Source organism: Colletotrichum orchidophilum, assembly GCF_001831195.1.
Source record: "Colletotrichum orchidophilum strain IMI 309357 chromosome Unknown Scaffold_2.1, whole genome shotgun sequence".
Classification (NCBI taxonomy): Eukaryota; Fungi; Ascomycota; class Sordariomycetes; order Glomerellales; family Glomerellaceae; genus Colletotrichum; species Colletotrichum orchidophilum.
This window is the reverse complement of record NW_019172958.1, coordinates 344,096-370,696: the sequence shown is the minus strand read 5'-3', so window position 1 is coordinate 370,696 and position 26,601 is coordinate 344,096. Positions and strand designations below refer to the sequence as shown.

General features: G+C 53.0%; 7 protein-coding genes across 7 annotated transcripts; 3 read left to right on the top strand and 4 right to left on the bottom strand.

Annotated features, from left to right (window-relative positions):
- Nucleotides 1–466: 466 nt before the first annotated feature.
- On the top strand, nt 467–3,796 carry CORC01_00245 (nrap protein; the record flags this gene model as incomplete). Its single annotated transcript, XM_022611903.1, has 2 exons — nt 467–679; nt 734–3,796. 2 exons carry the CDS (start codon nt 467–469, stop codon nt 3,794–3,796), a joined length of 3,276 nt encoding a protein of 1,091 aa, XP_022481528.1.
- Nucleotides 3,797–4,148: 352 nt separating this feature from the next.
- Nucleotides 4,149–8,093, bottom strand: CORC01_00244 (uncharacterized protein; the record flags this gene model as incomplete). Its single annotated transcript, XM_022611902.1, has 4 exons — nt 4,149–5,257; nt 5,304–7,381; nt 7,438–7,586; nt 7,650–8,093. The coding sequence occupies 4 exons, from the start codon at nt 8,091–8,093 to the stop codon at nt 4,149–4,151; spliced, it is 3,780 nt and encodes a 1,259-aa protein (XP_022481527.1).
- Nucleotides 8,094–9,386: 1,293 nt separating this feature from the next.
- Nucleotides 9,387–11,067, top strand: CORC01_00243 (ubiquitin carboxyl-terminal hydrolase, family 1; the record flags this gene model as incomplete). The annotated part of the gene is made up of 3 exons (XM_022611901.1): nt 9,387–9,821; nt 9,875–10,069; nt 10,126–11,067. 3 exons carry the CDS (start codon nt 9,387–9,389, stop codon nt 11,065–11,067), a joined length of 1,572 nt encoding a protein of 523 aa, XP_022481526.1.
- Nucleotides 11,068–11,353: 286 nt separating this feature from the next.
- On the bottom strand, nt 11,354–12,784 carry CORC01_00242 (F-box domain-containing protein; the record flags this gene model as incomplete). The annotated part of the gene is made up of 3 exons (XM_022611900.1): nt 11,354–11,537; nt 11,592–12,565; nt 12,635–12,784. 3 exons carry the CDS (start codon nt 12,782–12,784, stop codon nt 11,354–11,356), a joined length of 1,308 nt encoding a protein of 435 aa, XP_022481525.1.
- A 1,301-nt stretch (nt 12,785–14,085) lies between these two features.
- Nucleotides 14,086–18,428, top strand: CORC01_00241 (microtubule associated protein; the record flags this gene model as incomplete). The annotated part of the gene is made up of 2 exons (XM_022611899.1): nt 14,086–18,062; nt 18,119–18,428. 2 exons carry the CDS (start codon nt 14,086–14,088, stop codon nt 18,426–18,428), a joined length of 4,287 nt encoding a protein of 1,428 aa, XP_022481524.1.
- Nucleotides 18,429–19,605: 1,177 nt separating this feature from the next.
- On the bottom strand, nt 19,606–21,600 carry CORC01_00240 (caspase domain-containing protein; the record flags this gene model as incomplete). Its single annotated transcript, XM_022611898.1, has 7 exons — nt 19,606–19,631; nt 19,694–19,863; nt 20,302–20,740; nt 20,793–21,179; nt 21,243–21,312; nt 21,366–21,456; nt 21,518–21,600. The coding sequence occupies 7 exons, from the start codon at nt 21,598–21,600 to the stop codon at nt 19,606–19,608; spliced, it is 1,266 nt and encodes a 421-aa protein (XP_022481523.1).
- Nucleotides 21,601–24,069: 2,469 nt separating this feature from the next.
- Nucleotides 24,070–24,171, bottom strand: CORC01_00239 (uncharacterized protein; the record flags this gene model as incomplete). The annotated part of the gene is made up of 1 exon (XM_022611897.1): nt 24,070–24,171. One exon carries the CDS (start codon nt 24,169–24,171, stop codon nt 24,070–24,072), a length of 102 nt encoding a protein of 33 aa, XP_022481522.1.
- Between the last annotated feature and the right edge of the window lie 2,430 nt (nt 24,172–26,601).

Here is a 26,601-nt window from a genome sequence, read left to right as displayed (position 1 = left end):
TCCAGAAGGCAGCATACTGTTGAAAAACCTAGTTGTATCCGTAGCTGCACAGTGATCTGGCTTAATGGGACCATCCTCCTGTTCTCGCTAATATTTATCCAAACCCATGGCTGCATGGCTAGGTGCCTAGGTGCAGTATCCGCTAGATTACGGTAGGTACGGAGTACTTGGGTAGTCGCTTCAGAGGCGGGGGTTTTAAGCCTGAAGCTGGCTGACTGCAAAGTTAAAGTGGATCCATCGCATTGTCCAATGTCTTATCGGGCAGTCGGTCAGGGATAAGTTTTCTCCCAGCTCTTATCGGCTGCCCCACGCTCAAAAAATTTCCTAGCATCGCCGTCTTTGGTGCAACAGTAGATGGATCTGAGGTTGCGACCCGTCTGTGACTCTGTACCATTGCGCTTGTCGGTCACAAATTGGACAGCCCACTTGTGCATCATACACCGGGCTCAACCTTCAAGTCGCTATAATGGAACAAAGCCCCAAGCGACGGAAGGTCTCCCACCAGGGCGACTCGAGGATCTCCGCCAACATTGCGACAGCGAGTCCATTCGTCCTACAGACGGACGAACTGTTGAAGGAAGTCAAGGTCAACTACGCCGAGGCGCTGGATGGCGCCGACACCCTTCTGCACAGGATCAGGAACCTCATTCAAGGAATTGAGTCCCACGGTCCCATTCCTGTTCGTTGACCCGACGTTCCTCGCCCTCAATCGGTCATGTTAACATGATTTTAGATCGCCGAAGCCACGCGCAAGTTCCAGAAGACGAACAAGATCAAGATTCCCTACCCGGACCCGAAGCCCGCCGACGATGCGCCTTACAAGCTGTCATACGAAAAGCCCGCCGCTTACAATGTCGTGGGCAGCTATGTCTCGAGGACGATGGTCCAGGCTCAGACAAACAAGGGCGTGGACATGATTGTGCAGATGCCGGCTTCGCTGTTTCAAGAAAAGGACCACCAGAACATGCGCTACTTCTATCGAAGAGCATACTACATCGCGAACATCGCGGCTGTCTTGCTCAAGGAGCTAGGGGGTTCTGCTGAGATGGAGTTCGAGAACCTGCACGGCAACACCCTTCTGCCCATCCTCTCCATCCGGCCCTCTTCCACATCCGAATCTTCAGAAAGTGACGAGGGCGACGAAAAGGCTGAATCTGGACCTTCAAAGGTAGCTTTCGTCATTAGGATCATTCCTTGTGCGCCCGAAGGCGTTTTCCCTAAGAAGAAGTTGCACCCCGCATACAATAGCAACCGAGGTGGGCAGCCGGAGAACGTCAAGGAGTCGAGCGTGTCTACACCCTTTTACAACTCGACTATCAAGGCCGAAGACACCTTTGTCACGTATCTGCGAGTTCTAACTCGAGCCAAAACGGATTGCGCAGCGTTCGCAGACGCTTGTATACTCGGAAGGATCTGGCTCCAACAACGAGGTCTGGGCAGTTCGCTGTCCAAAGGTGGATTTGGTCACTTTGAATGGGCCATCATGATGGCATTACTGCTGCAGACAGGTGGTCGAAACGGACAGCCAGCGCTTTCTTCCGCCCTGAGCAGTACTGAGCTATTCAAGGCCACAGTCCAATTTCTCGCGTCTGCCGAGTTCGCCAAGAAGCCCTTCGTGTTCGGCACTTACAAGCTGGGGGCTGACCTTATTCGGGAGAACGGCCCCGTCATGTTCGATCCCGAACGTGAGGCCAACATTTTGTACAAGATGAGCCCCTGGTCGGCGAGCCTCCTCCATTTTCACGCCTGCACGACCATGGAAGTGCTCAACAATACCCTTGCCAACCAATTCGAGCCGACATTCATCACCAAAGCTGATTTGCCGTTGCACTTGTTCGATACTGTTTTCGAGATCCAAAACGTAGACAGCAACTCGAAGAGCAACAGCCCAGATCGTCGAGGTGCTGTCTGGGATCTGAGTTTCAAGGCGTACACAGTTTTGAAGAAGGCGTTGAAGGAAAGATCACAGCTGATCCATTTCGCGAGCCAAGATTCGGCACCATGGTCAATCACCAGCAACCAGCCCAAAAATCTGCCCAACATTCAAGTCGGCATCATCTTCGACCCCGCAAATATGGGCCGGTTGATGGAATATGGCCCTTCGGCTGAGCTTGAAAAGGAGGCGGCAAAGTTCCGCAAATTCTGGGGTGATAAGGCCGAGCTCCGACGATTCCAGGATGGCAGCATCCTCGAGTGCGTGCAGTGGACGAGGCAGACATCGGCAGAAATTTGCGAGGAAATTGTCCGGTATGTCCTCCAGCGCCACGTCAGCCTCAGTGCTGGCGACCTACGATTCCATGATGCCGACATTCCCCCGTCCCTGGATATCTCGCCCTTTGACAGGGAATCCTTCGAGGCAGCGAGGAAGGCTTTCAGCACACTGGAGCAGGATATTCGCGGCCTGGAAGAAATGCCGCTCTCGGTCAGACAAATCGCACCCGTAGTCTCCGAACTACGATCTGCGTCGGTCACGCCGCCCTTTGCACTTTCTCAGAAATCCGGCCCTCCGCCCATGGACGTGAACCTCTACTTTGAGGCATCCAGCAAGTGGCCGGAGAATCTTGTCGCAATTCAGGAAACCAAGATTGAGTTCCTCCTCGACATCGACCGTCGGTTACGCGCCGTAAACGACAACATTTCGACAAGTCTCGGCCGCGATAACGCAGCGCGGGATATTGACAACCTCGCCTACCTAGATATTATCTACGCAAACGGCGCCGCATTCCGTTTGCGCATCTTTGCAGAGCTCGAGGAGACACTCCTAGACCGCCAAGCCAGGAACAAGACACTGGACCCCCAGAGCAGAGTAGAGGCCGAGGAAGCACTCTTCAACCTAAACTGGCGCCATAAGCACCTCCCCCTTCACACGCAGACAATCACAACGTACTGCACCCGTTTCACGACCCTCTCAAACACCATCCGCCTTGTCAAGCACTGGTTCAACGCGCACAAGCTCGCCGGCCACATCTCGGAGGAGCTCATCGAACTCTTCGTCCTTCACGTCTTCCTCAACCCTCACCCATGGAAGGTTCCCTCGAGCACCATGTCGGGCTTCCTACGCACGATTCTCTTCCTCTCCCGCTGGGACTGGCGCGACGAGGCCCTCGTCGTCGACTCGTCAGACGACATGTCCGCCGACGACCGCAACGTCGCCCAGCACCACCTCGAGGCCTGGCGCGCGCGCGATCCAAACATGAGCCACGCCGTCCTCTTCGTCGCCACCCCGCACGACCACCTCGGCCTAGCCTACACCCGCCAAGGGCCTTCGAAGCTCCTCGCGACCCGCATGACCCGCCTCGCAAAGGCCGGGAGCAGGATGATCAAGGAGCAAGGCATCGCCCTCGACGTCGTGGAGCTCTTCCACCCTTCGCTCGGCGACTACGACGTGCTGATCCACCTGTCCTCGTCCGGCCTGAAGCGCGTCACCCGCGACGCGGCCTCAGAGGCGGGCACCCGTCACTCGCTCTTCAAGAACCTCGACGAGCGTACGGGCAAGGTGCCACTGCCGCTGGCCAGACACCCGGCGACGGTCCTGTTGCGGGAGCTGGAGACGGCGTACGAGGACACGCTCGTCTTCTTCCATGGCGCTCCGGAGGATGCCGTCATCGGCGCCATCTGGCAGCCCAAGCTGCGCAGCCGGCAGAAGTTCCGTGTAGGTCTGCCTTACAACTTCCACCGGGTCGAGGACGGCAGCGATGAGGACGGCGATGTAGTCGAGGTAAATAAGCCGGCTGTGCTCCTAGAGATTGCTAGGATTGGTGGTGATTTGATCAAGAAAATTGAGCTCACCGAGTAGAAGAAAAAGGATCTATGAATGTAGATATTGTAATTCGGGCATCATAGCGGGGTTAGGAAAAAAGTCAATGAGCATAAAAAGTTGATTCATCACTAAATCATCATTGTCATCATTCATACTAAGCTCTCGGTCACGGTGTAGATGTGATTACAAAATGAAATTGTCTTTGGTCATGCTGATTATAGCCCTATTCAACCTTGGTTTTCCCTGTCTGTAACGCCGTGCCATGATATAAAATGCCTATACACACCAACAAAAGACGTATACACAAAACATGCCCCTTTTCTCGTCACACAACAAGCCCAAGTGTATCCATCCGAAATACCTCATTCCCCAGTTCGTGGTATTCATTCTAGTATTTGAGCAGCTTCTGGTCCTTGCCACTGTCGGCAACCTGCTGAGTAGAGAAGGCACAGTACTTATCCTTGATGGCGACCACCTCATATGTACCTTCTTGGCTCGCGCGGATGATCTTGCTGCTCTCATAGGAAACGTCGTGCCGCGTTTCGAGAACAACGCTCTTCTGGCCCTTGCGGGCATTCGAGCTGCGAGTGTACGTGAATTCGTACGGCGGAGTACCCCAAAACTCGAAAAGGATCTCCACTTCGTTGCCTTCATGGATATCCACGCGGGTCTGTCGGCCCCTGCTGATCTTGACGGCGGGCAGAGGGTGAATAGTCTTGGTGATGTCGACAGAGGCGCGGCACTCAGAGGCCTTGTCAGAGATGGAGGTGATGGTGAATTCGCCAGGGGACTCGGCGATACGACGGAAGTTGGTTGTGCTAGACTTGGCCTTGCGTTGCTGGCCCTGAAAGTCGTACCAAATTTCAAAAGGAGGCGTGCCGGAAAGCGTATAGGCGATACGTTCACCGACGCAATAATCTCCTCGGCTTTCCAGAGGGTAAATGGCGGGGGCGTCATGGAGATGGACTTGCACAGATGGCGCACCAATCTCATACTTCTTTTGACATCCACGGGCATCTCTAACTTCGCGGATGCGAACGTGCTGGATTCCAAGTCGTAAATGCTGCCTAGGAATGTGTATGCCGTATGTGTTGTCCTGAATAGAAGGGATTCTGTATGTTTCAGGTACAGTTCCACTGTGATGCTTGATCTCGATCTCGACGTAGAATGGAGCCACGCCGTTCAGGGTGATCGGAATCGTGTCTTCTTTGTCTTGCTCGGTCTTGCAGTACTTGAATGATTGCCCCGGCTTAACGAAGGCAGCGGATGGCTTAGCGTTGACCCTTTGATCAAGAATCAGAGAGCGGGAGTTCTTCTCGCTATTGTAGAGATTATCTGCCAGAGCGGAGAACTGGTACGTATACTCTCCAGATTTGGAAGTATCCATCGGAATGGACGCTTTGTTGAGAGACGTATCGAAATCCCTCTTGCTGGTCGAGGCATAGCCCTGGGCCGATTTATGCTGAATGTTATAGTCGACATGGAACGGGGCCGAACCTTGCAACTGTTAGCAGGTCCAAGAATCAAATGGCGATTGACTTACCCTTGAGGTTGACCTCGAAAGTATCGATGTCCCCTTCACATACATCACGTTTGACGAATTTGCCCTTCTCCGAGACGATGGTATCAGAGGGCACCACAGTGATCTCTGGACGAGGGTACCAGTCGACCTCGAACTTGGAAGCCTGGGGGTCCACCACACCAGGACACTGATTGTCTTTCACGTTGACGATCTCGAATATGCCTCGAGACCTGACATGAAGGACATCATTGCCATTCCTCAACGTCTTCTCGTAGATATCATCATTTACATCGACGTTGCGATAAGAAACCGTCCAAGGTCCTTCGCCTTGGAGACGCAAAGGTAACTTAACATCGGCGTGTTCAATCACCTTGGTGATGCGCTTGTTCTCGAGCAGGCCGAATGCTGCGCGAGGCCGCTGTCGCCTGACCGAGATCTTGAGCTCATCCTTCAGGAACGTGCGACAGCCAGACTTATCCTGGACACTGTTGAGAGCGAGTGTATATTCTCCGCCCTTAGCAAGAGGCTTTGTCTTGATCTTGTATGTTGACCCCTCGATGTCGGTGACGCGCTCCGACTTACGTTTGCCATCGTGAACCAGCTCCCATTCGAGCGTAAAGGGGGCATCGCCGAAGAGGAGGATGTCTACTTCAACCTCCTGTTCGAGACAGGCGCTCTTGAGTCCGGTTGGGTGCGAAATGACAGCAGAGGCCGCCGGCTTGACGTCCGTTTCCAAAGTCATGTCGGGGCCGAGAGGTTGGCCCTTGTAGATAGCATCATCGATCTGCTTGAATATGTACTTGTGGTGACCGGCTGCGGTGGGCCTCAGTTCGACTTGTTGTCTAAGGCTCTTTGCTTCAACTCGCTCGTGTCGGGTCTTGCCTTGTTCGTCGACAACGTCGTACCGAACCACAAATGGAGGCGTTCCGATGAAATCCAAATCAACTCGAAGTCCCACTGAGTTACCCGCACATTTATCCGGTATCTCCTCGGAACGGAGAGCAAGTTGGGGCTCGAGTGGATTGAGCAATAAGCAAGATGATGGCTCTTGTACCTCTCCATCGCACGAGCCACTGGAGACGGTTTTGAGTGTGTAAAGACCAGGCTCCGAGACGTATGGCTTGTCGTGAGAGTTGGAAGCGGTGTAAGAACCCAAGGAAACCTGGTCGCCATGGTCTCCACTGTTGGTCAAAGAGTCTATGGGCGAGAATTCCCAAGTCAATGTGTGCGAAGTATCCGGGTTCTTGCCAGCTATCGAGAAACTGACTGGGAGTCTCGCCTTTTGGCCCTTGGCAACTTTGACCGGTCTGCGAAGATCACAGTCTTGCAGCCGAGCCCTCGGTCGCTCCTTGACAAAAAAGTTGCGTGCCAGATGCTTAGGCCGGGGACGGACTTCAGCATCTTCGGCAGATGGAGCGTACTTCTGAACGTTGCCGAAGCCGTCAGTGACCTCGTCCACGGCATACTGCCACTGTCCTGGACTATCCAGGGTCTCGTTGATGCGCACCGCCACAGTATGGGGCTTAACCCAGGAAATGTCTTCGTCGCCTACGTGAGTCAATGAAGATGAAGGCGTACCGAGTAAAGGCGAAGTATAGTCTTCGGGCTGTAGGCTTTGGAAGTGGAAGCTGCGGTCATTGTCTTTGCCCGTCCGGCTGTAGACAATTTTGAGAGGGGGCGTTCCGGTAACGTCAACCAGCAGGTTGGACAAGTCCCTAATACACCGGTCCTCTTTATCGGGCGTCCGGAAACCTGCTTTCGGGCACGGCACAACATAAGTGTCCCTTGTTGTGCGTTGGACCTCAAGCTTATATTCATCCAGGACTTTGCCCAGACGGTACACACCAGTTTTCTTGACTGGATACTCGATGGAGTGAGCAAGTGGATTTGATTCCGCCGTTTGGTCCTTAATTTGCTTGGCAATTTTGCGAATCTCCCTGCTTGATAGCTTGATCGTCTCTTCCTGGTTGGTATCGAGGTCGATGCGGATGAGCTCCATCTCAGCGGGTACCGTAGAGTTAAACTGTATGGGCAGCCGAATACTTTCGCGCCCTTCGCCGATGCAGAATGGAGTTTGCTCAAAGTTGAGAACCGCAGAGCTGGTGGAGCATGTTAGCGAGTGGGACTGCAGTATCGCGCCTGAGTAGAACATTACCCTTCCGGCAAAATGTTGATGATCTGCCTTCCCATGATCAAGGAATGATTATGTAGAATGCTTGAGACCTTGACGGTATTCTCAGAGACAGCCAATTCCCGGTCGTAGAAGACTTTGAGAAAGCCAACAAGCCATGGTTGCAACGGGAGCTATTCATGTTTAGCATGGCCTGCCTAAGAAGCAACACACACTTCCTAGTTTGATGTACATACCGGAATGTTGAACATCAACATGAAGTTGAAGAAGGCGTGAAGCAGGAAAATGACCGTAACCACAGGCTGTGACAACTCCAACCATGGTATCCTCATTTCCGGTAGGCCGAAAAGAAAGCCAAAGTCGATGAAGACCCATTTCAGGAACAGCCATGCCGATGTATCGTTGTCCTCCACAAGCTTGATCCAGTCGTAGAATCTCCATGCCAACAGCCCAACGTATATGGCGAAGGCGTAGAAGCGTTGTTGAGGAGCATCGAGGATCGTCAACGGGATGACAGGCTCGCTCGCAGGGCCAGTTCGAGTCGCGCTTTCAGGAGCTTGAGGGAGCGAAGATGCGCGGTGGCTCTTCTGAGAGGAGATGGAGGAGTTCGGATCGGGGTCCTGTCGTCGGGCTGGTGTTTGTGGAAACCCACCAGTCCGCTGTCTCGGTGTTGCGCTCATCGCATGTCGTATTCAAGGGCGCCGCATAAGAATCGCAGTCTGGAGAGTACGCCAATGATGAATTGGTTTGAACGCTCTGGGAAATGCGAGGGAAGGCCGAGCAGTATCAAAAAAGGCTTGCCCGGCGTAGCAAGCTATTGTTGACGTCGTGGAGGTAGGGAAAGCTGTGGCGGGAATTCAGAGCTTCAAAATTTCCAGTGAATGTTCGTCACGTCCAAACGCGCCTGGCAACAACACCCACCTGGTGCGTATGTATGCTCTTTCATTGGCACAGCGGCTCTTGGGGTGGATACCCTCTTGGATACTAACAGGGTCCCAGTCTTCCGACAGCTGGCGTGCAAGGGCCATACGCTGTGCGAAAGCTGAGTTGCGAACAGCTGACCCGCCTTAACCCCCCCTGGACGTAGGTAGGTACCTTAATATTGACGTCGGTCGTCTGCTATCTCAAGCTGGGGAGCTGTAGCCTGTCCGATGCACGATCATCCCCGCCGTTCTCTGAAGCTTATCTTGACACAATATCCATAAGGTAAGGTAGGCACCGCCACCACTTATTATCTCCAGCCGGATTAATCCAAAGTCAACAGAGAAGCAACCATTTACCTTACCTCGTTAAGGTACCATAGCTGAAGGGACTGGGCCAACTGATGTGCGAGTGAAACTAAATAGGAAGCTCTCTGAGAGATGACTATCTTCCCAAGTCCTCAAGCCATCCCAGTGGGCACCGACCTGATGCAGAAATATAGCACAAGAGGTAAGTGTACATCGCATCTTATGTCGTCGAATATGTGATATCCTGCCACGTATTGTAAGTGCAAAGAACGGGCTTTTTTTTTTCTTTTTCTTCTTTCTTGCTGCTGCATACTGTCGCTCCTTCCACAATGAGATCCGTCTCAAACCCGGGCTACGAATTGGAGCTCATGTTTCTAATTCCTACCCAAGAGTCTCAAACCTGAACACGATGACTTTGTCTATGGTCCTACAAAGCATCTCTCTACCTCAAACGCATTTTTTTTGTGAGACCTGCAACAAAATGATTCCCCATCTTCAATAGGCAAGATCTACCACCATCGTCCCTTCATTAAGTCGATTCTTTTACCGAGCACCATCCTCTTCATATTCACCTTCTTGCGACGCTTCCTTCCATACTCACCACCGTCCGCATCCTTCACTACCACCTGCTCAGCACGACTATTTCTATGAACTACATAGAGAATCACTCTTCTCCCTAAGTTTCCGACTCAGAATCCGACAGACGAGCGATCTCAGACGTAATAAAACCCGCCATACATAAGAATGGCGTCTGTAGCGCCCCCGCGTCCTGATGTGCCTCGACGGCAACTGCGAAGTCGCCAGGCAAGCGCAGGTGTGGTGCCTGCAACGACCGAAGTACCAAAAACGTCTGACATTCCCTCGACTACAGACTACGAATGCGACATCTACGCAATCGAGACCAGCCCGCATACCAATGTCACTTTTGCGCTCGCAGGCGAGCCTGATCTCTCGCCAGAAAGCCGTCGGTTGCGGAAGAGGAAGGAGTCGCCCTGCGAGGCTGACAGTGAGGTTGCTGTGGCCGACTCACGGCGAAATCCTAAGCGGAAAGCCACAGAGACTGCGGCTGCTTCTCAAGAGGCGAGAGACTACCAGACGCTTCTACGTGAATCTTTGGCGCCCCTGGACAAGGATGAGCTCAAGGAATGGGAGGGTTGGTGTGAGGTGGAGTCTGAGCCTGTCCGTTATCGCGTCCACCACCCAGCCTCGCCCTTCACTAATGCCATTTACAGGCCTTCTTCAATGCTATGCTACGAGAGATGGGCGTCAAGGATGTGAAAGTCCAAGAGGTTTTCTCGGTCGATGAAGATTATGTGGCGACTCTTCCGCAACCCGTCTACGGGCTCATCTTTCTCTATCAATACTTCTCGGAGAACTACGAGGACGATGAAGTTGTCGACGGCCGCGACGTTTGGTTTGCGAATCAGGTTGGCTCTATTTATCTCTCCCTTCCCTTAGACCGCAAACACTCACCAGGCCACAGACGACAGATAATGCCTGCGCAACTGTCGCCATGACCAATATCCTAATGAACAGCGCAGGGGTCGATCTTGGACAGGACCTCCAAAACCTCAAGGATTCTACCAGCAGCCTCAGCACTCCGCTTCGTGGCCACGCCCTGAGCTCAAACACCTTCATCCGTTCTGTCCACAACTCCTTCACGCGAAGAATGGACCATCTGAATGCAGACCTCTTCCTTGAGACCGAAGCAGCTGAGTCCAAGAAAAAGAAGCGCAGGGGACCGGCGAAGAAGAAAAAGAGAATCAAGAAGCAAAAGATCGACTCAGAGTCGGGCTACCACTTCATCGCCTATGTACCAGCTAATGGCTCGGTATGGGAGCTGGATGGTCTCAAGACAAGGCCGGTCTGTCTCGGACCCCTCGAAGAAGGTGTCCACTGGGCCAATCTCGTCCAGCCCGAAATCCAGGCTCGCATGTTCCAGTTCGAAGAGAGCGCTCTCTCCTTCAATCTACTCGCGCTCTGCAAAAGCCCGTTGAAAATCTTATCAGGGGAACTCGCGAGCACGATCCGCTCTTTTGAACTTTTGGAGAGTCGCACCAAGGGTCTCGACGGTTGGCAAAGTCTCGTTGCCGGTAACAAACAGCCTCTACAGCGCTCTGAGACAGAGCGCATTGCCGGCTTCGGCATCTATGAATCGGACATAGAGAAGGCGCGAGTTGACCCGGCATTCGAGAAGAAGGTCACGAATCCGACCATGGAGATGATGGAGCTCTTCGATCTCCACACCGATCTCGTAACGAAGCAGAAGGCTCTAATGGGAGAGTACAATACCGAGATCGGTTTCATGAAAGAGGACGATGACCGTGTGCAGGGACGGAAGAAGGATCATACTCCTGCGATTCATTGCTGGATGCAGAAGCTGGCGGAGCACGGCGTGATCGCAGACTGGGCAGCTGATTCCTAGGACGGTTGCGACAGAAAGAAGCGAGAAGAGCGCGATATTGCGAGTGGTCGATATCAAGTTTGCACTGCAGAGGCGTTTTGATCTGGAAAAAATAGATGGTCTCGCGTGGGTTCTGGCGGCCAATAAGTCAATTACTTAATGAAAGACAACCTCCACGACCGTCCCTCTGCTCTTGAAGAGGCGGATATGGAGGGCACACAGAATTGCCCGACGTCGAAATTATTTATTCAAACCATAGTGATGCCTCGACTGCTTTTCAGCCCTCACACTCCACATCTCCTGGTGCTTATAATGGCGTATAGACCATCTCGTTGTTGGACGGGATGAATGTGCACCTTTCCCTATCGAATCGCTTGAAGAATAACCCGGTGTCGGGGAACAAAGCTGCTTCTGCCTCTTCATGATCGCGCACAAGCTCAAGACTTGAGGCCTTGACCAAAGAAAAAGTCCCTTGCATGTTTGGAGGAGTTCTAATGACTTGTCAGTGATTTTATAGTCGTTCGTCAGCTACCCTGTTGACTCACAATAACCTGTAATACAGGACCGATCCATGGGGAGTCATCTCCCCGTCGATCACAACCCCGACAAACCCGTATCTGCCATGCCGCACAACATTACCGATCTTATACTCCAAGTTCATCTGCGAGTCACGGAACACAGGCTGCTGCTCGTCTGCCCGGCGAACGAGGCGAAGTATGTATTCGGGGTTCGGAGCAGCAAGAAATACATCGCCGTGCGGTTGAGGCCGAGTAATGTAAATCTTTTCCACCAACCAAGCGTCGTCGAAGCGTAGCGAGTTGAATCGTAGTGCGAAATGCGATGTCACGTCAACGAATGCATCGGGATCCAGTAGAGTTGTCGCCCATGCGGCGGCGTAGACGGATAGCTCCAGGTTCTGAAGAGCAGTCCCAGCCTCCAGTCCAGCCAATCTCTCTACTGATACCTCCTGAGACGTGAGAACAAGATTGGTATGTCGTATATTGTGTGCGAGCCGGCCAATCATGGTTGAAACGGCTGCCGGGGCCATTGTTTCGACATCTAGACTATGCCATCCGACCTGGGCGATGAATTGTCGTAGTGTTTCCTTGTTGAACTCCTCATCACCCCCGTAAGGATCCAAGTACATCCTCTCAAGATGTCTTGACGCATCCGCGACTCTGGAGCCATCCAACGTGAATCCCGGCGTCGCAAAGACCATCGCAAGCACATGGCCTGGCAGGGCACAGCAGTGGGCATTCAATCCCAGCCTCTCGCCGACACAGCAGAAAATGGCTGCTGAGACCATCGGAAGTGACTGGTGGGCCTCATTTCGTAGCGCGTGGCCGAGGAGACAGTTTCGCAAATTGCGATAGTTAGTCTCTGGGTCAATCATACCGGTGAGGTTATTGGATCTGAGCCAGCGATTCAGAGCCAAGGACTTTTCCCGAGTGCAAAGACTGTTGAATTCGTGGTGGCAACTCCGGAAGTCGGCTGCGAGGTTGTCGAGAAGCCTTGAAACCTGCCATAGGATTGGTCAACGAGGTACTATGGTGTCCGGAGGATAGCCTACGTGATTTATATCACCCACGTCGTCCTGGATGACAAACATGTCAAAGGCAGCAAGTGCGCGCTCTAATCTGCCGGGCACGACTTTGGGACCTTGATTGGGTCTCCAAACTTCGAGTGCCTCATCACTGCGAAGGTTGTCCCAAACTTGGACGGCGATTCCACGGCGCATGCTGGCGAGAATGGCGTTACTGAAATACCTAAAATAAGTTTAAGCAAAAAGCGCCAGTAGAATTATTACAATAGCTGCTTACCTCCTGGCCAAGACATCATGGACATGATCTGGAGTCTGGGCCTGATCCAGGAGAAAATCTTTGGCGTCATGACCAAGCAAACAGATTTCTTCAAACTTCCTTACCCGGCCATACTTGGTGGTTAAAATCCCACGGAAAAGGCTTGCAGCCTTGGCATTTCTTTTGTTGCGAAAAAGAAACAACTGTTTCCAAGGAATGTCGGACGCGGGCTCCTCCAGTTTCTCAAAGAATCTGTGGTTTGGATGCCAGAATCTGAAAGCGTGCAAACAGTAGTACCGCCACAATATCGGCTCATTAGAAAGCTGGCTCAGGCGTCTCGACAGTGGGTTCACTGAGACCAAGTTGTCTTCTGGTGAGATGTAATGGAGTATTTGGTGGATGATTTCATCTGGGATTTGGTCGAATGAGAGCATGGCGGCAGACGCCTCACGCGCACACAATGAATCCGACTGTAGCTGCTTGGATGCTGTCGCAATCGCAATCGCCGCAGGTTGGTGGGGTTTGCGGGGGACTTATACAAAGAGGCGCGGCAGAGTATCGGCATGCGAACGAAGACTTCTAGTGGTGAGGAAAGATCGATAACAGTTGTCTCTATGAGTAGATCGTCCTGGGGTTGGATTGATCGAAGGCAGATAGTGATGTTTTGACGCTTGCGGTGTGAGGTGGTTGCATCACAAATCGAGGTTCTTTCCCACTTGGAGTGTCTCAAGCTGCCCTGTGGTAGCAAACAAGGTCCACCACGTTCATTGACGTTTTATCACCGAAAAGTGGGACTCTGCCATTGGATTCTTAAACTAGGGAGAGCCTGCTATTTCCTCTGATATAATTGGGCAAATTAAACGTATGTTCATTGGTCAAAAAAACCATGACCTGGTCCCTCTTTGTCCCACCACGCTAGTCCGAGATAGGATCACGAGTAAACAACACTCATAACGCGGTCTGGGATGTGACCGTGTACCCTTGGTCCCTTGCTGCTCTTTCAAAGTCCCGTCCACTATCAACACCGCGACTGACTGGGTTCTGAGCTATCGCAACCACACGACATTTTATAGCTTTGCAGACACTGCGCATTTGCTGTCTTGCTTCGCATCAGCGCATGCCATTCCCACATACCGCTAAAAAGAAGAAGAAGAAGAAAACCACTGTTATGATCGCAACCACGAGATCGCAATTTTAACCGCTCGTCGCCTTTCCCCTCTATAAGTCAAACGCGGTCGAGATGGTCGCCCCAGGTATTGGCGGCCTCGACACGCCGCGAACTAACCTTGGCGATGCGACATACCTCAGCCGACAACCCGACTTCGACATGTCGCAGGAGGTCTCCTTCCAGTCTCCTCCAGCAAAAGAAAATAATTTGCTACAGCAATTGCGCAACGGACGCTCTGGAGGCATCAATCTTCGCACCCCACGGGGTCGCGGGCCCTTCGCAGACAGAAAAAACCTACCTGCCGGACTTGGAGGAGCAGAGTTTACCCCTATGTTGAAGTCGGCCACGCGAAATAGCATCCGCCGAAGGTCTGGCAAGGAGAACGGCGCCGTGCCGAACACACCCGCACTGAACAAGATCGACGAGGATATGACGCCAATTCCCAACATCGACACCTCCATGTACCAATCTCGGTCTTTCATAGATCGCACGCCGCTTCCCGAAGTCGACAGCCCAAGCACTGCGTCTACACCGCTCGTAGTACTGCCGCGACGCGACGGGAAAGGCCCTTTGCAGGACGGAAATCAGTTGTCGCTTCGGGAACAGGAAAGCGTAATCGATAAAATCGAAAAGGAAAACTTCGGCCTCAAACTCAAGATCCATTTCCTCGAGGAGGCTTTACGAAAGGCTGGTCCCGGCTTCAGCGAGGCGGCATTAAAGGAGAACACCGAGCTGAAGGTCGACAAGGTGACCATGCAGAGGGAGCTTCACAAGTATAAGAAGCACCTGACATCAGCCGAGAAAGACCTTGAGAGCTACCGACAGCAGATGATGGAATTACAAGAGAGGGCCAAGCGGAAGTATGCAGACCAGAAACAGTTGGCAGAGATTGAGCGTCTGCAGCAAGCGTTGGAGGACCGGGAAGCTGATCTCGACGACATGCAGCGCCAGTTGAGTCAGGGACAGCACGACCAAGGGCAGGTGGACAAGCTGCAAGATGAGATAGGTGACCTGGAAGCGGAACTCCGCGAAAAGGAGCGCCTTCTTGGGGACCATGAGGACGAGATTGACGACCTCAAGGCGAAGCTGGAAGAGGTGGAGGACAAGATGAAGGATGCTCAAAGGCGAATGATCGAGCTTGAACAAAACGGACAGTCTAACGACGATTTGGAGGAAGCGAGAGACACCATCGACGATCTAGAAACCAATGTCCGTCGCTTGGAAGAGCAAGTTGAAGAGATGAGAGACAAACTCAACCAGGCCATTGCAGACAAGGAGCAAGCAAAGGGTGATTTGGAAGAACTCCAAGAGGAGTTGGCAAACAAGTCTATAGCCACCAAGGGGCTCTCGCGTCAAAAGGAGGAGAAGCTTTTGCGCCTGCAAGCTGAATTGGAGGAAGCCGACACAAGATTCGCCAGCGTCGAAAAGCAGCTTTCCGAAACGATCAAGGAGAATGACGAGCTCAAGAACGCTGCCAAGGAAGATCGCCGCGCACACGAAGCCTCAGAGCGCGACCATCAGTCGCAACTGGCCAGAATCGAACAGCAGCTTTCCGGTGTAACGACAGAGAAGGACAGTCTCAAGAATGCCGCGGATGAGGGTCGTCAAGAACGGGAATTTTCTGACCGCGAACGCAAATCGCTTTTGATTCAAGTAGACGACCTCAAAAGGGACTTGGAGTCCAGGCTAGACGAGAAGAATCTATTGCAGAGTCGTCACGAGGCCTTGACAGGCGAGTCTGACTCTCTCCAACGAGACGTGGCACGCCTTCAAAAGACCGTGGCTGACTTGGAGGAGAGCCTCGCCCAAGAGCGGGACCATGCCCTTGAGATTGAAAGGGATATCCGCAGCCAATACAGAGATGAAATCGACAGACTCAATGACGAGGTCTCGGACCTTCGGGCTGAAATCCGTGAGAAGGACAACCTCTACGACAACGACAGCGAAAAATGGGAGACGGATCGCCAAACCCTGGAGTCGGAACGCAGACGGGCGGAAGAGAAGGCCTTAGGGCTAGAAAGGACGATCGCAAAACTGCGCGAGGCTGAAGGCAACCTATCGACCAAGGAATCAAGATTGCAGGAAGCACTGGAGAGTGAAGCTCAACGCCACAAGGACGAACAAGCATCCCTCACAAGGCAAATCGAAGACCTTCAGCACAACCTCGAGTCACGCCAGTCTATGCTCACTGAGTTACGGAATGAACTGTCACAAGTTCAGGATGAGCTTCGTCAGACTCAGCTAGACTATCAAGCGCAGACTGAGAAGATTGAGGGGCTGGAGGATGAGGTGGAGGTCCTTCAAACCACTTTGGACGAGGAATCAGAACACTCCCGTAAGGAACTGGAAGCCGCAACGAAAGAATGCGACGTTTTGAAGTTGGAACTGGATGAGCTACATCGTGGAACGGCCTCGGTCTCACAAGAGAATGCCAGCAAGTCGAATCAAGCCATCGAACGACTCAGAGCCCAGCTTGACGAGGCAACATCACTCGTGTCTAAGCTAAACAAGGAGAAAGAAGCGCTCCAGGATAGGCTTCAAACTCAAATCTCTGAGTCGACTGTGCAGGTGAACAGGGTTTCTCGCGAAAAGCAGACACTGCAAGATCAACTCGCCAACCTGAACCTCGAAATGCACTCCTTGCGCAGCTCGTTGGCCGAGGCAAGGGCGGAGCGAGATGAGGTTGAGAGCGAGATGAGGCGCCTGCACCAGAATGGCGAAGAGACACTCCGCATCGATCGAGAGCGCCTAGACTTGAGGACGTCTAAGCTTAAGCTTGACAATGAAGTACGGAGACTCAAGGACGAGAACGCCGCTCTGGCGGAGCAAATGCAGTCCGTCGAAAAGTCGCTCGAGGACGAAATCGAGAAGGCCGCCGAAGAGGAGGATCGCCTCAACCAGGAAATTCGCCAGCTTCAAGTCAAGCTACGGGAGGTGTCTTCATCAGAAGGCCAAGAAACAGTCGCCACACGACGCACGATACGAGAGCTCGAGCGGCGAATCAGGGACTACGAAGACCAGCTCGCGATGACGCAACAACTTCCCGCTAATATCGGTGAGGGTAACAGCGATATTTCCATCATTCGCCGTGATCTCTCAACGGCACGACAGAAGGAGCGTGAGCTCCTCCAACGAGAGGCAGCCCACAAGGATGTCGTCAAGGGTCTAAAGAAGCAAATCGTAGAGCTGGAGCGGAAAGCTCACGATGCTGAAATGTCCCGTCTCATCACGTCTCCTGCATCATCGAGCCCTTCGGCCAGGAAATCCGAAGTCTCTGAGCTGCGCCATCAACTTTCTACAGCACAGCAATCAATCCAGGCGTTCAAGACCAAGGCGCGTGACGCAGAACGCAAAGCCTCTCAGTTCGAGCATGATCTACAGACCCAGCTTGATGATCTGGAGGACCAGAAGCTCGCTCTGGAGCAGGCCCTGGAGGATGTGCAGCGCGATGCCGATGAAGCTGCTCTTCTCCATGAAAAGGCTCTCCGTCGTCTCAAGCAAAAGCTTGAGAAGGCAGAGCAAGACCGGCAGCTTGTGGCCCACGGCCGTCATAACATCGAAAGCATGTCATCCTCCGAGAAAAGAGATCTCCAGGAATTGCTTCATAGGACACAAAGCGAGGCAGACGCGCTCGAACACGACGTCATCCAGCAACAAGAGACCATTGACGAACTGACGGCCGCCGAGGGCTCGCTTCGTCGCAAGCTCGACAGGGCACGTAGTGAGCGGGCGGCCTACCGCCTAACCGCAGAGAAGCTGCAGAAGGACATCAGAGACCTCAAAGTGCTGGCCGCAGCTGAGAAGAAGAACCCGCGGGCAGTCCGCCTCGCCGCCGAGACGGACGAGAGAATGAGGCAGACGGATGAGGCGCTCGAGACCGTCATCCGCGCTGCCGAGAACGCAGACGCAAAGCACACCAAGGAGCTCCGCGGCATGACGCTGCAGATGGAGTGGATGCAGGCGCGGTGGAAGCGTGAGGTCAGCATGCGCGCCGATGCGGCGTACGCGAAGAAGTTCTTGCAGCTGGAGCTCGACATTGCCAACGCATGGTATGTACCCTTGCCCATCTTGTCTTTAGTGGTCCCGATACTAACGCTAGACTCAGCAACAAGGCTCAGCTGCGTGAATTGGAGCAGATTCGCTGCGAGCTGCTCGGCAGCCGCCGGCCCCTCCCACCCCCCTCCTCGACGACGGCGAAGAAGCAGGGCGGCAGCGGCACAACGACGTCCCGCCGACCGACGCTCAAGACAGTGGCGACGATGGCCCGCTTCATCGCCAGGATGCAAATCTCGGCGCGCGAATGGGCCAAGCACGAGGCCACGCGCCAGAAGCTGGCTAACTGCATTGACGAGATGCGCAAGACCAAGAGGCGGAATCAACTCAAGGTTGTGCATGCGGACGACGTTGCGGCCTGAGAATCTCGCTGGTCGTTCGGTCTTGCCTAGCCTCGACTCGCAGTCCAGCTAGATGACTCGAGACTATTATTGTGTGTTCCCGAAGAAACGGGGAATGGATGCAGATTCGGGTATCTGCGAAACGCTTTCCCTATTGATCACGGTGCAGCTGAGCTGAAGATGTCACGGCATCATCTCGGGCTACCACACCACACGCACATCACCCACCACCCACTTCTTCATTCAGCGCGCATCCCCATCCCCATCCGCATTAGCATTGGTGTTCAGTCTTCTTTTGTTTGCATAGCTGGTGTGTGTTATCACTGCGAAACCCTTCATGTTGCAGTGAGAGCGAGCGTTTAAAGGGGGTGTGGTTTTCCCTCTCTTTTTCCTCTTTGAGTTGATGATTGTCCATGTTTGGAGGAGAATCGGCGAGCTAGCCCCGGGATGGGCGGGGGAGGGAAATCAGGAGGAGAAATTGGCATGTTTTCGCTAAGCTCTGGAAGATTATTGGCCTGCTTGGCACTGCTCATGTCCTCATCTGGCGTATTGGGCGTCAAGCAAAATATTGTTTCCTTAGTTCGGTGAATTGGTAGAATGGCTAGCGAAGGGGGAAAGGAGTTGCGATTATGGGTCTAATCATGATTTCCAAGCACGACATTACATGATGAATAAATTGGAAAGGGCATGGATACCTGAACAGTCACATATTTCTTCTCTTCACGTCCTTGGCGACATTGCATGATGTTGAATGACAATGGAAGCCATCCTATATCGGGCGGGCTAGACCACCATTGCCATTTGAGTTTGAACCTACCTACATGTGGAAAAATTGTCGTGGTGGGAGAAACATTGCATACTGCATCTCTCTTCAACGTCCACGTGGCAAAAAACCAATTTTTAATTCATTTTCAGTTCTGTGAACTAGTCAGGCAGGGTACGAGACGTCCCAACTTTGCCAGAACCGGGAAAGGCATCGAGAGTGGCAAAGAAGACTTGCCCAAAACAAAATGAAGCCACCCAAGTCATACCCAAAATCTTCAATTTTCGCCAGCCCAACCGTTCCTTTTCCAATGGTGACCTATGCCTACCTATGCCTACCTATGTCTAACCAACCCTGAGTATTTATGTTTCCAGGCCGAAGTAGGGCATTATGACATATACAAGGCGGACCGGCCGTCGACACACAGGATTATTATTACATAACGAACAAGAGGTTGGTGTCTGCGAGGTTAGCTACAGAACCATTGCAGGAATCCATTCTCCTCTTCTTAGAAATAACGTACTCAAAGGGTGGCTGCAGGAAAGCTGAGGCTTCTGCGTGTAGCGAGTCGAAAGCTCGTCACGAATACTGTTCAATAGCTGCACGTAGCTCTGTTGAGGGTTCTTCTTCATGGCCGTGATAAAGGCCCACGACATGGCACCAGTAGCCTGAGAAGCGATCGTCGCATCGGCCCTGTGAGTAGAAATCAGCATAGGTACAACTTGCCAACCGCGCCATAAATGGACGATAATTGGGGAGGTTCGCCTTGATTTGGCCATCGTTTCCGCACTTGCGGGCCGAAGTAGTTCCAACGTGACTCGTCGCTCTAGAAGCAAAACGCAGCCACAGGTAGGCTGCAGTTTGTTCTAGAGCATTGAAAGGTTACCGTCGACCTGGTACAACACGTGTGAAGTAGATATTATGAGAGGAAAAAAGTCAAGAAAAAAACGACATGCACACCCCAGACTCTTCCTTTTCAGGCTTCGGCCTCCATTTTCCAGAACAAGCCATCTCACCAGGAGAGGCAGTACACGCAATTCAAAGGGCTTTACTATGTAACCTCCAGAGAATCCGTAAAGCGCATTGAGAGGAAAAGGGTATCATCAAAATAGAAAGAAGGGTGTAGCGTACGAGGTTTGGTCATCTTTGCTTCCTGACAACATGACTACATCGGCAGGCGACGTCTTCGTAGCCATAGTGCGGTTGTAAGCATCTTCGCCAGTAGTTGCCTTCTTGAAGAAGCCCATAATGTTGCTTGCGACACCGCCGAGATCGCCTTGGCTGTACGATGAAATGGCACCGAGCAGACCTTGGCCAGCTTCCTTGGCAAGATTGGGCTCTTTGAGGATGCCCTGGGTCGAGTAGATGTATGGAAGATCGAGTGCAGTACCCGAGTGACAAGAATCGAAGATAGCTGTTAGTCTCACACCAGCCTGTAAAGGTTGGACCATGATTCTATGCATCTCATCGTCCGTGATGTGACCGGTTTGGCGGAAATCTACTGGATAAATGACTTCATCATACCCATCAGGCTCGTCGCCGTCGAGATCCTTTGTTTGACCACCATGGCCTATAGGTGTCAGTGCCCAACAGCATAGTCCTAAAGTTTTTTCGCAGCTTACCTGAGTAGTGAAAGAAGAGGGAATCGTTGGGCCTCGCGTCTTTCACAAGCCAATGCATTGCTCTCAAGAGATTCTGTTTCGTAGGCTGGCTCATGGGATTTTGCTGGTCGTCAGTGAGGATAACCATATCCTCCCTCTTGTACCCAAAGCGGTCGACGAGGTATGCCGACATGTTCTTCACATCGTTGATGCACCCACGCAACTGGCCGCGTTGTCCAAAGTAGTTGATACCAATCAGCAACGCCTTTCTCCGGCCAGTGCAGTTAGAGTACTGAAAGTTGTAGCCGGTGGGTGCGCCATGTCCAAATCTCTGCGGATCAGATGGCGGCGGTGGAGGAGCATTGTGGTTTCCATGCATGTAAGCATTCGAGTTCACGGTGGGCACTCCTTTGTGACGACGGTTGTCAACTTAACGATTCCCGTTTTGGACGTCCAGCTTTTCAAACTCACCTGGGCGACTGTTGTAATTAGGTTGAGGCGGGGGTTGCTGATATCCACCATATTGTTGCGGAGGAGGGGGCTGAAGATTACTTTAGTCGACGAGACTTAGACAAGGCTGGTAGTTAGCCGTACCTGATTGTATCCGTAGGGTTGAGGCGACGGCTGCTGGTAGCCGTACCCCGACCCAGCAGGAGGGTATCCGTTGTATCCTTGCTGCGGAGGGCTTTTGCTCCTCATGTTAGTGATTGAGCGGGCGGACGCGAAACAAGGGTTGGAATTCATACGGGTAGTAGCCGCCCGATGCGTATGGTTGCTGCGGCGGCTGGCCACCTTGGTATCCTCCGTACTGGCCCGGGTATCCTGACATCTTGTCGAGACCTCGGACTATTCTCAGACCCGATCTTTGTGTGTTTGGTGACCCGAGGCCAAGAAGCCGTGATCCGAAGAGTTTCTAGCTCGGCGAGATGGTCTTCGAAGAGGAGAGTGTTGACCAGGAGGATTTCGGGGTCGGACTTCTTTATAGATGGGCGACGAAGCTGAAGTACGGTTTTCGCAATTCCGGAAGACGGTGAGGGGAAGCGAGGGGGTCGTGGTTAAGGTGTAGGGACGGGACGAGAATGCGTGTGCTTGCTTAGGTCTCGAGACTAAGTTGGTGAGCACAAGAGCAATGTCAGCCTTCCTCGAGCGCGAAACTGGTTGGAGGAGCGTGGACAAGCTTACCAGTACGAGGATGAGGACTAGCTGATGGCCTATCTCAAAGCGGGAAACTGATCATGCAGCAAGGGTGGCTAAGGACCCTAGTTGACTCTTTTGATGCTTTGGAGCCGGCTTGTGAGACGGATTGGGGTAGACATCAACTTGGGCAGAGCTTAGGCGGAGGTAGCTGGGCGCAACAGAGGTGTGTGAGCTGGGGTGGCAGTAGGAAGAAATGACGGCGCGGAAACGCAATACAGCCAAGAAAAAAAAAGAAGCTGAGCTGGAGATGATGGAAGAAGAAGAGAGATGGAGTGAGCGGGGTGTTCGGGTTGGAGGAGCGAAGAAATGTGAGGAATGTAGGATGTGCTGGGCAGGGTACCTCAAGATGCGCCGCGGCGTTGCGGCGAGGGTGTGGTGGAGGGGTTCGAGCTAAGGTTGTCGGCACGCACCAGATCCACCGTCCACCACGTCTTGGCTTGATGTGTTTTGGCGGGGAGGGGTGCCGTGGGTGCTTCGCAACTCGGTGCCCGGGACTAGATTGGACAACATATACACTGCACCACAAAGAGACCACCACGATTCAGCAAGGTCGCAAGGTGGAAAGAGGTCCCAAAGTGGAGGTAGATGATGACTGTAGGGCTAACAAGAATACGTAATGTTGGATCAGTCGTCGTAGGCGCCGAGGAAAGCAACGGCATGTGGCAGGCCGGGCACAATGGCGATTGGACTTACGGAAGAAACGGCAGGGACGGCCTCAAAGTCCAAGAGCATTTTGCTAGCGGAGGTGGATCGGTGTACCTCGCCGTCCACTGCCGCACTGCGCCCAATGTGTTTGATCCCTTAGCTAAGCAAACATGATCGGGGCAGGGTCTGCACTGGGAGGGCGAAAAACACTGACGGCTGCAGCTGCAGCTTGCAGACAATCAGCCACGAGCACGGGCCATACCAAGGCCGTTCCCAGCCCGGTGAGAACCGAGAAATGGGGCAGAGTTGGAGGCGCTAAACCCCTTTTAGGACTTCCCGTAAACAGCACCTGCTGCGATTCCACCATGTGATGGATGTCACGTCCCTGACCTGGGTAGATGGGCCCGGTGCCACCGTTCCTGCCCTGCCGTGCCATGCCATGACATGCGCGCAACAGTCGGACTTTTCTCTGCATCTCCGTCATTTCGCCGTCGTTGAACCGCGAGGTACCTGAGGTTCAACTTGGTCCAAGGTGTCCAATTCAGACTCGCAAGCAGACTCGGACCGCGAATCTCGTTGCTCATTGCCCTCCAGGTTTGGGCATTCCTCTTTCTGCCCGCCAACCCAAGACAACCCTTGCGCCGTCTTCAGCCGCAGCCATCCTTGATGTGTGACTCCGAGAACCTAACTTCACTCCTCCAGACATCTCGGCAATGGTCACTAAAACGGAACCGGACCAGAGCAAAGCACGTCCAAGTTGACGACGAACAACTACGAATAACGAACCACTCACCGCCTCGCCCTCCCTTACACGGAGGCCTTATGGGCTCAAGGGCTCCTCGAGAGGTTTTCTTGTCCACAATCATCATCCGGCTTCACCTCCATCCTCTCGGTCGCACGACCGTGTCTTGCATCGAATTTCCTCTGCGTCACTCCCGTCCACCCCAAGCCCCCAGGTAGCCGCTCTAGACTACCTACCTTGGTCCACGGCCCTGGCGCTGCTGTGGTCTCCACCCCCTAAGGTAGTCCCGCTGAACCCTTCTCCCCCGGTCAAGCTGAGACTTAACGCCAAAGTGGGCGGCCCTACGCCGATTCAACAGGGCTATGCCGCGCTACTTACCACCAACGGCACACTTAGACGCCCTATCGCGTCAGACGAGCCAAACATTGAGTCGTTTGCTCATTGCTGAAAGCGCCTCGCGACATTTGAGACAGCCCGGACTGCATTGGAGTCGGCTGCCTCCGCGCGGTAAAGCATTCCGCTCCGAACTCCATCAGTTGAGCCTCTCGGTCAAGATGTTCATTTCACTTTCGGCTTCTGACGTTGACAACGTTGTGATGGCCCGGGCATCACCCCGTGGACTAGTGTCGCTACTCAATCGGATGCTACCCGGCTCCATTTTCAACGGCAGTCTTCTGCCACTGGATTTATTGACGGCCATGGAAGAAGAGCCAATCACATGCCATAGACAACAGAAGCCCAGAATTCATCATTAATTGAGTTTTCTAAGCGGTCTGCAGATCGATATCGACACCCTTGTCGTGCTTGGGCATTCATCCCGTCTCCAACATCTTCGCGGAGAATGCGCCGAATTTGAAGCTGTCTTGCCGGTATTTCAGCCACTGAATGACCCGACCTCACTCATCCGTCTCATCGCTGTTTGGGGGACGGAGCCTTCTAGCTTGGGCTCTGGTGAAAACGTGCCGTCGATAGTGACGGACGTGCTGTTCATGTCGTACGAGGGGATTCCCGTCCCTCGTTCGAGCCGTTTATGTGCGCGGCCCCAGCATAAAGCGCCACCGAGAAATAAGGACGCGACGTCTGTGGTTGATAGGAGCTCGAGTACGCACTCGTTTATTCCCCGATCTCAATCTGGTAAGCTTACGGGATTGCCGATCACTGTGGCGCTCCTGATGGACAGGGGCTGCATCGATTTCTGACGAATCACCGTCCGTCGCTTTTTTCATTCTACCCCTGGTACCTAGCCCTCTGGGGTCCAAAATCGACGACCGTCACCCCGGCATCTGTCCGAAACGCCAAACGACTGGTCTTAGACAAGTCCACCTGGATGGGTCATATCTACTATGTATGTGCTGTATGTACATGTCTTCGACACCTCACCACACGAGCATTCTGCAGACGGTACTTGCAGCTTACATTCCATCGAGAGGTCTCGATTTCAAGCCCTCACAATGACTCGAAAAAGTAATGTCGGCCCCTGGTGGCCAGCGTGACACGCCCATCCAAGTCCAAAAATGAGGTGGGCCTGTTCCACTGTGCTTCGCACCGGCAACGTGGTGAGAAGCATGCGGCCATGTCTCTGAGCAGACCATAGCTAAAAGTTTCCCCCGGGAACGTGGCGGAAATCGATTGGACAGCAAGTTGTCGACTTACGAGAGACGTGGCTATGGGCTAAAAGTTCAACGTTCGGCTGGCGCATAGGAATTACCAAGCCTCGTGGGCATCTTGTCCCAAGCCTCTGGTGCACTGCTGCACTGCTGCGCGGCTGCATGGCTGCATGGCACCGGTGTCCCGGGACGTCCAAACTTACCACCGGGGCTAATGGACGCCAAACCAAGACCGCAATACACCGCACGCATCGCATCCGCCTAACATCTTCCGTAACCGCTAGGCACGGTAGGCCTCTGCCACCCGACAGCGTGATTACCCGACTTTAAAATTGGTGTACCACGATATCACCTGTCCCACATTCGCAATTTTCCGCGGTTCGTCCTCGATTAAGGACAACGGAGCTAACCATTTTCTACGAAATGTATATGTTTCCCATCCCTCCGAAACCAGGTCTCGGGAAAAGTAGATCTAGCGGGTCCCTGTCACCAAGTTTGTCGGTTACTTTACTCTGCTCTTCGTTACTAGAGTGGTTGGCTTCGTGCTCCATCATGATACTAGCGATGTTTTCGACCCAGCTGAACGGACCCCCTGCCCGATTTAGACGCGGCCATGTCTACAACCGTGAGCTTTGCGCGTCATCTAGAGTCTGGCCATCTCCAGGTTTTCAGCTTGCCGTCTTTGAATGCTACCTCCGTACAGCCTACTACTTCTTTGTTGTAGTAAACCCCAGATCAATGCCTCTCAACGGAGGGGGGCCTGAGCTACACATTGTAGGAAGCTCAACCAATCGGATGGGCACGACCAAATATGCAAGTGTTGATTACCGGTGGGAAGCCCCAGTCGACAACGGAATCCTGCAAGACAGACCGGTCCGCACCCTGGTCAAACTTCTTACCATCGACTGGATCGTACTTCGCCCGCAGTGGCATGTCTTCAATAACTGCTTTGATATCTTCTAGTCAGTTTGGCATTTTCGTACATGAGACTCTTGGGGCCGGGAACCGCTGATTGGCCGGTTATCGGTGCGATTAAACGTACGACACGTAAAGAATCTCCCTGTCGACAATTGCATTCTTGGATTTTTCTTCCCACTTACCCCCCGGATGATCTCTATGCACGGCCACGTGCGGCTGGGGCCTTGTTGTCTTACGCTATGTGGCTCCCTACCTTTGGCATTGCACTGCAAATCGTAGATCCAGACTGGACATGTGAATAAGCGTTGAAGTCGAGTTTTACGGTGCGGATTTTGTACAAGACTCGTGTGCCTCTGCATGTCAACGTTTCCGTTGCTAGGATAGGATTTGGTGGTTTCTTTTGGAATGGAATTTTTTTGGATACGCTTTACTTGTCAAGCTAGGCCGCATAGTTTTCAACAAGCGTCTTTGGTGACAATATGAGAAAAGCCTTCCCACGCGGCGTCGGCTTAGCTCGCAGTAATAAACAGGTGATCTTCTCGATTCTACGTAGCACCGTCTACTTGACAGGTACTGCCAACTGTTGGCACCGAGAACGTGAACATGGGTAGCCTAGAAGTTGAAATGGCTCCAAATCCCGCACGAACTCTGCCCATCACTGGACGAAGCCAAACCAATAGTTTGCTCTGGTGATCGCTGGTAGTTATCATTCCGTCCTCCC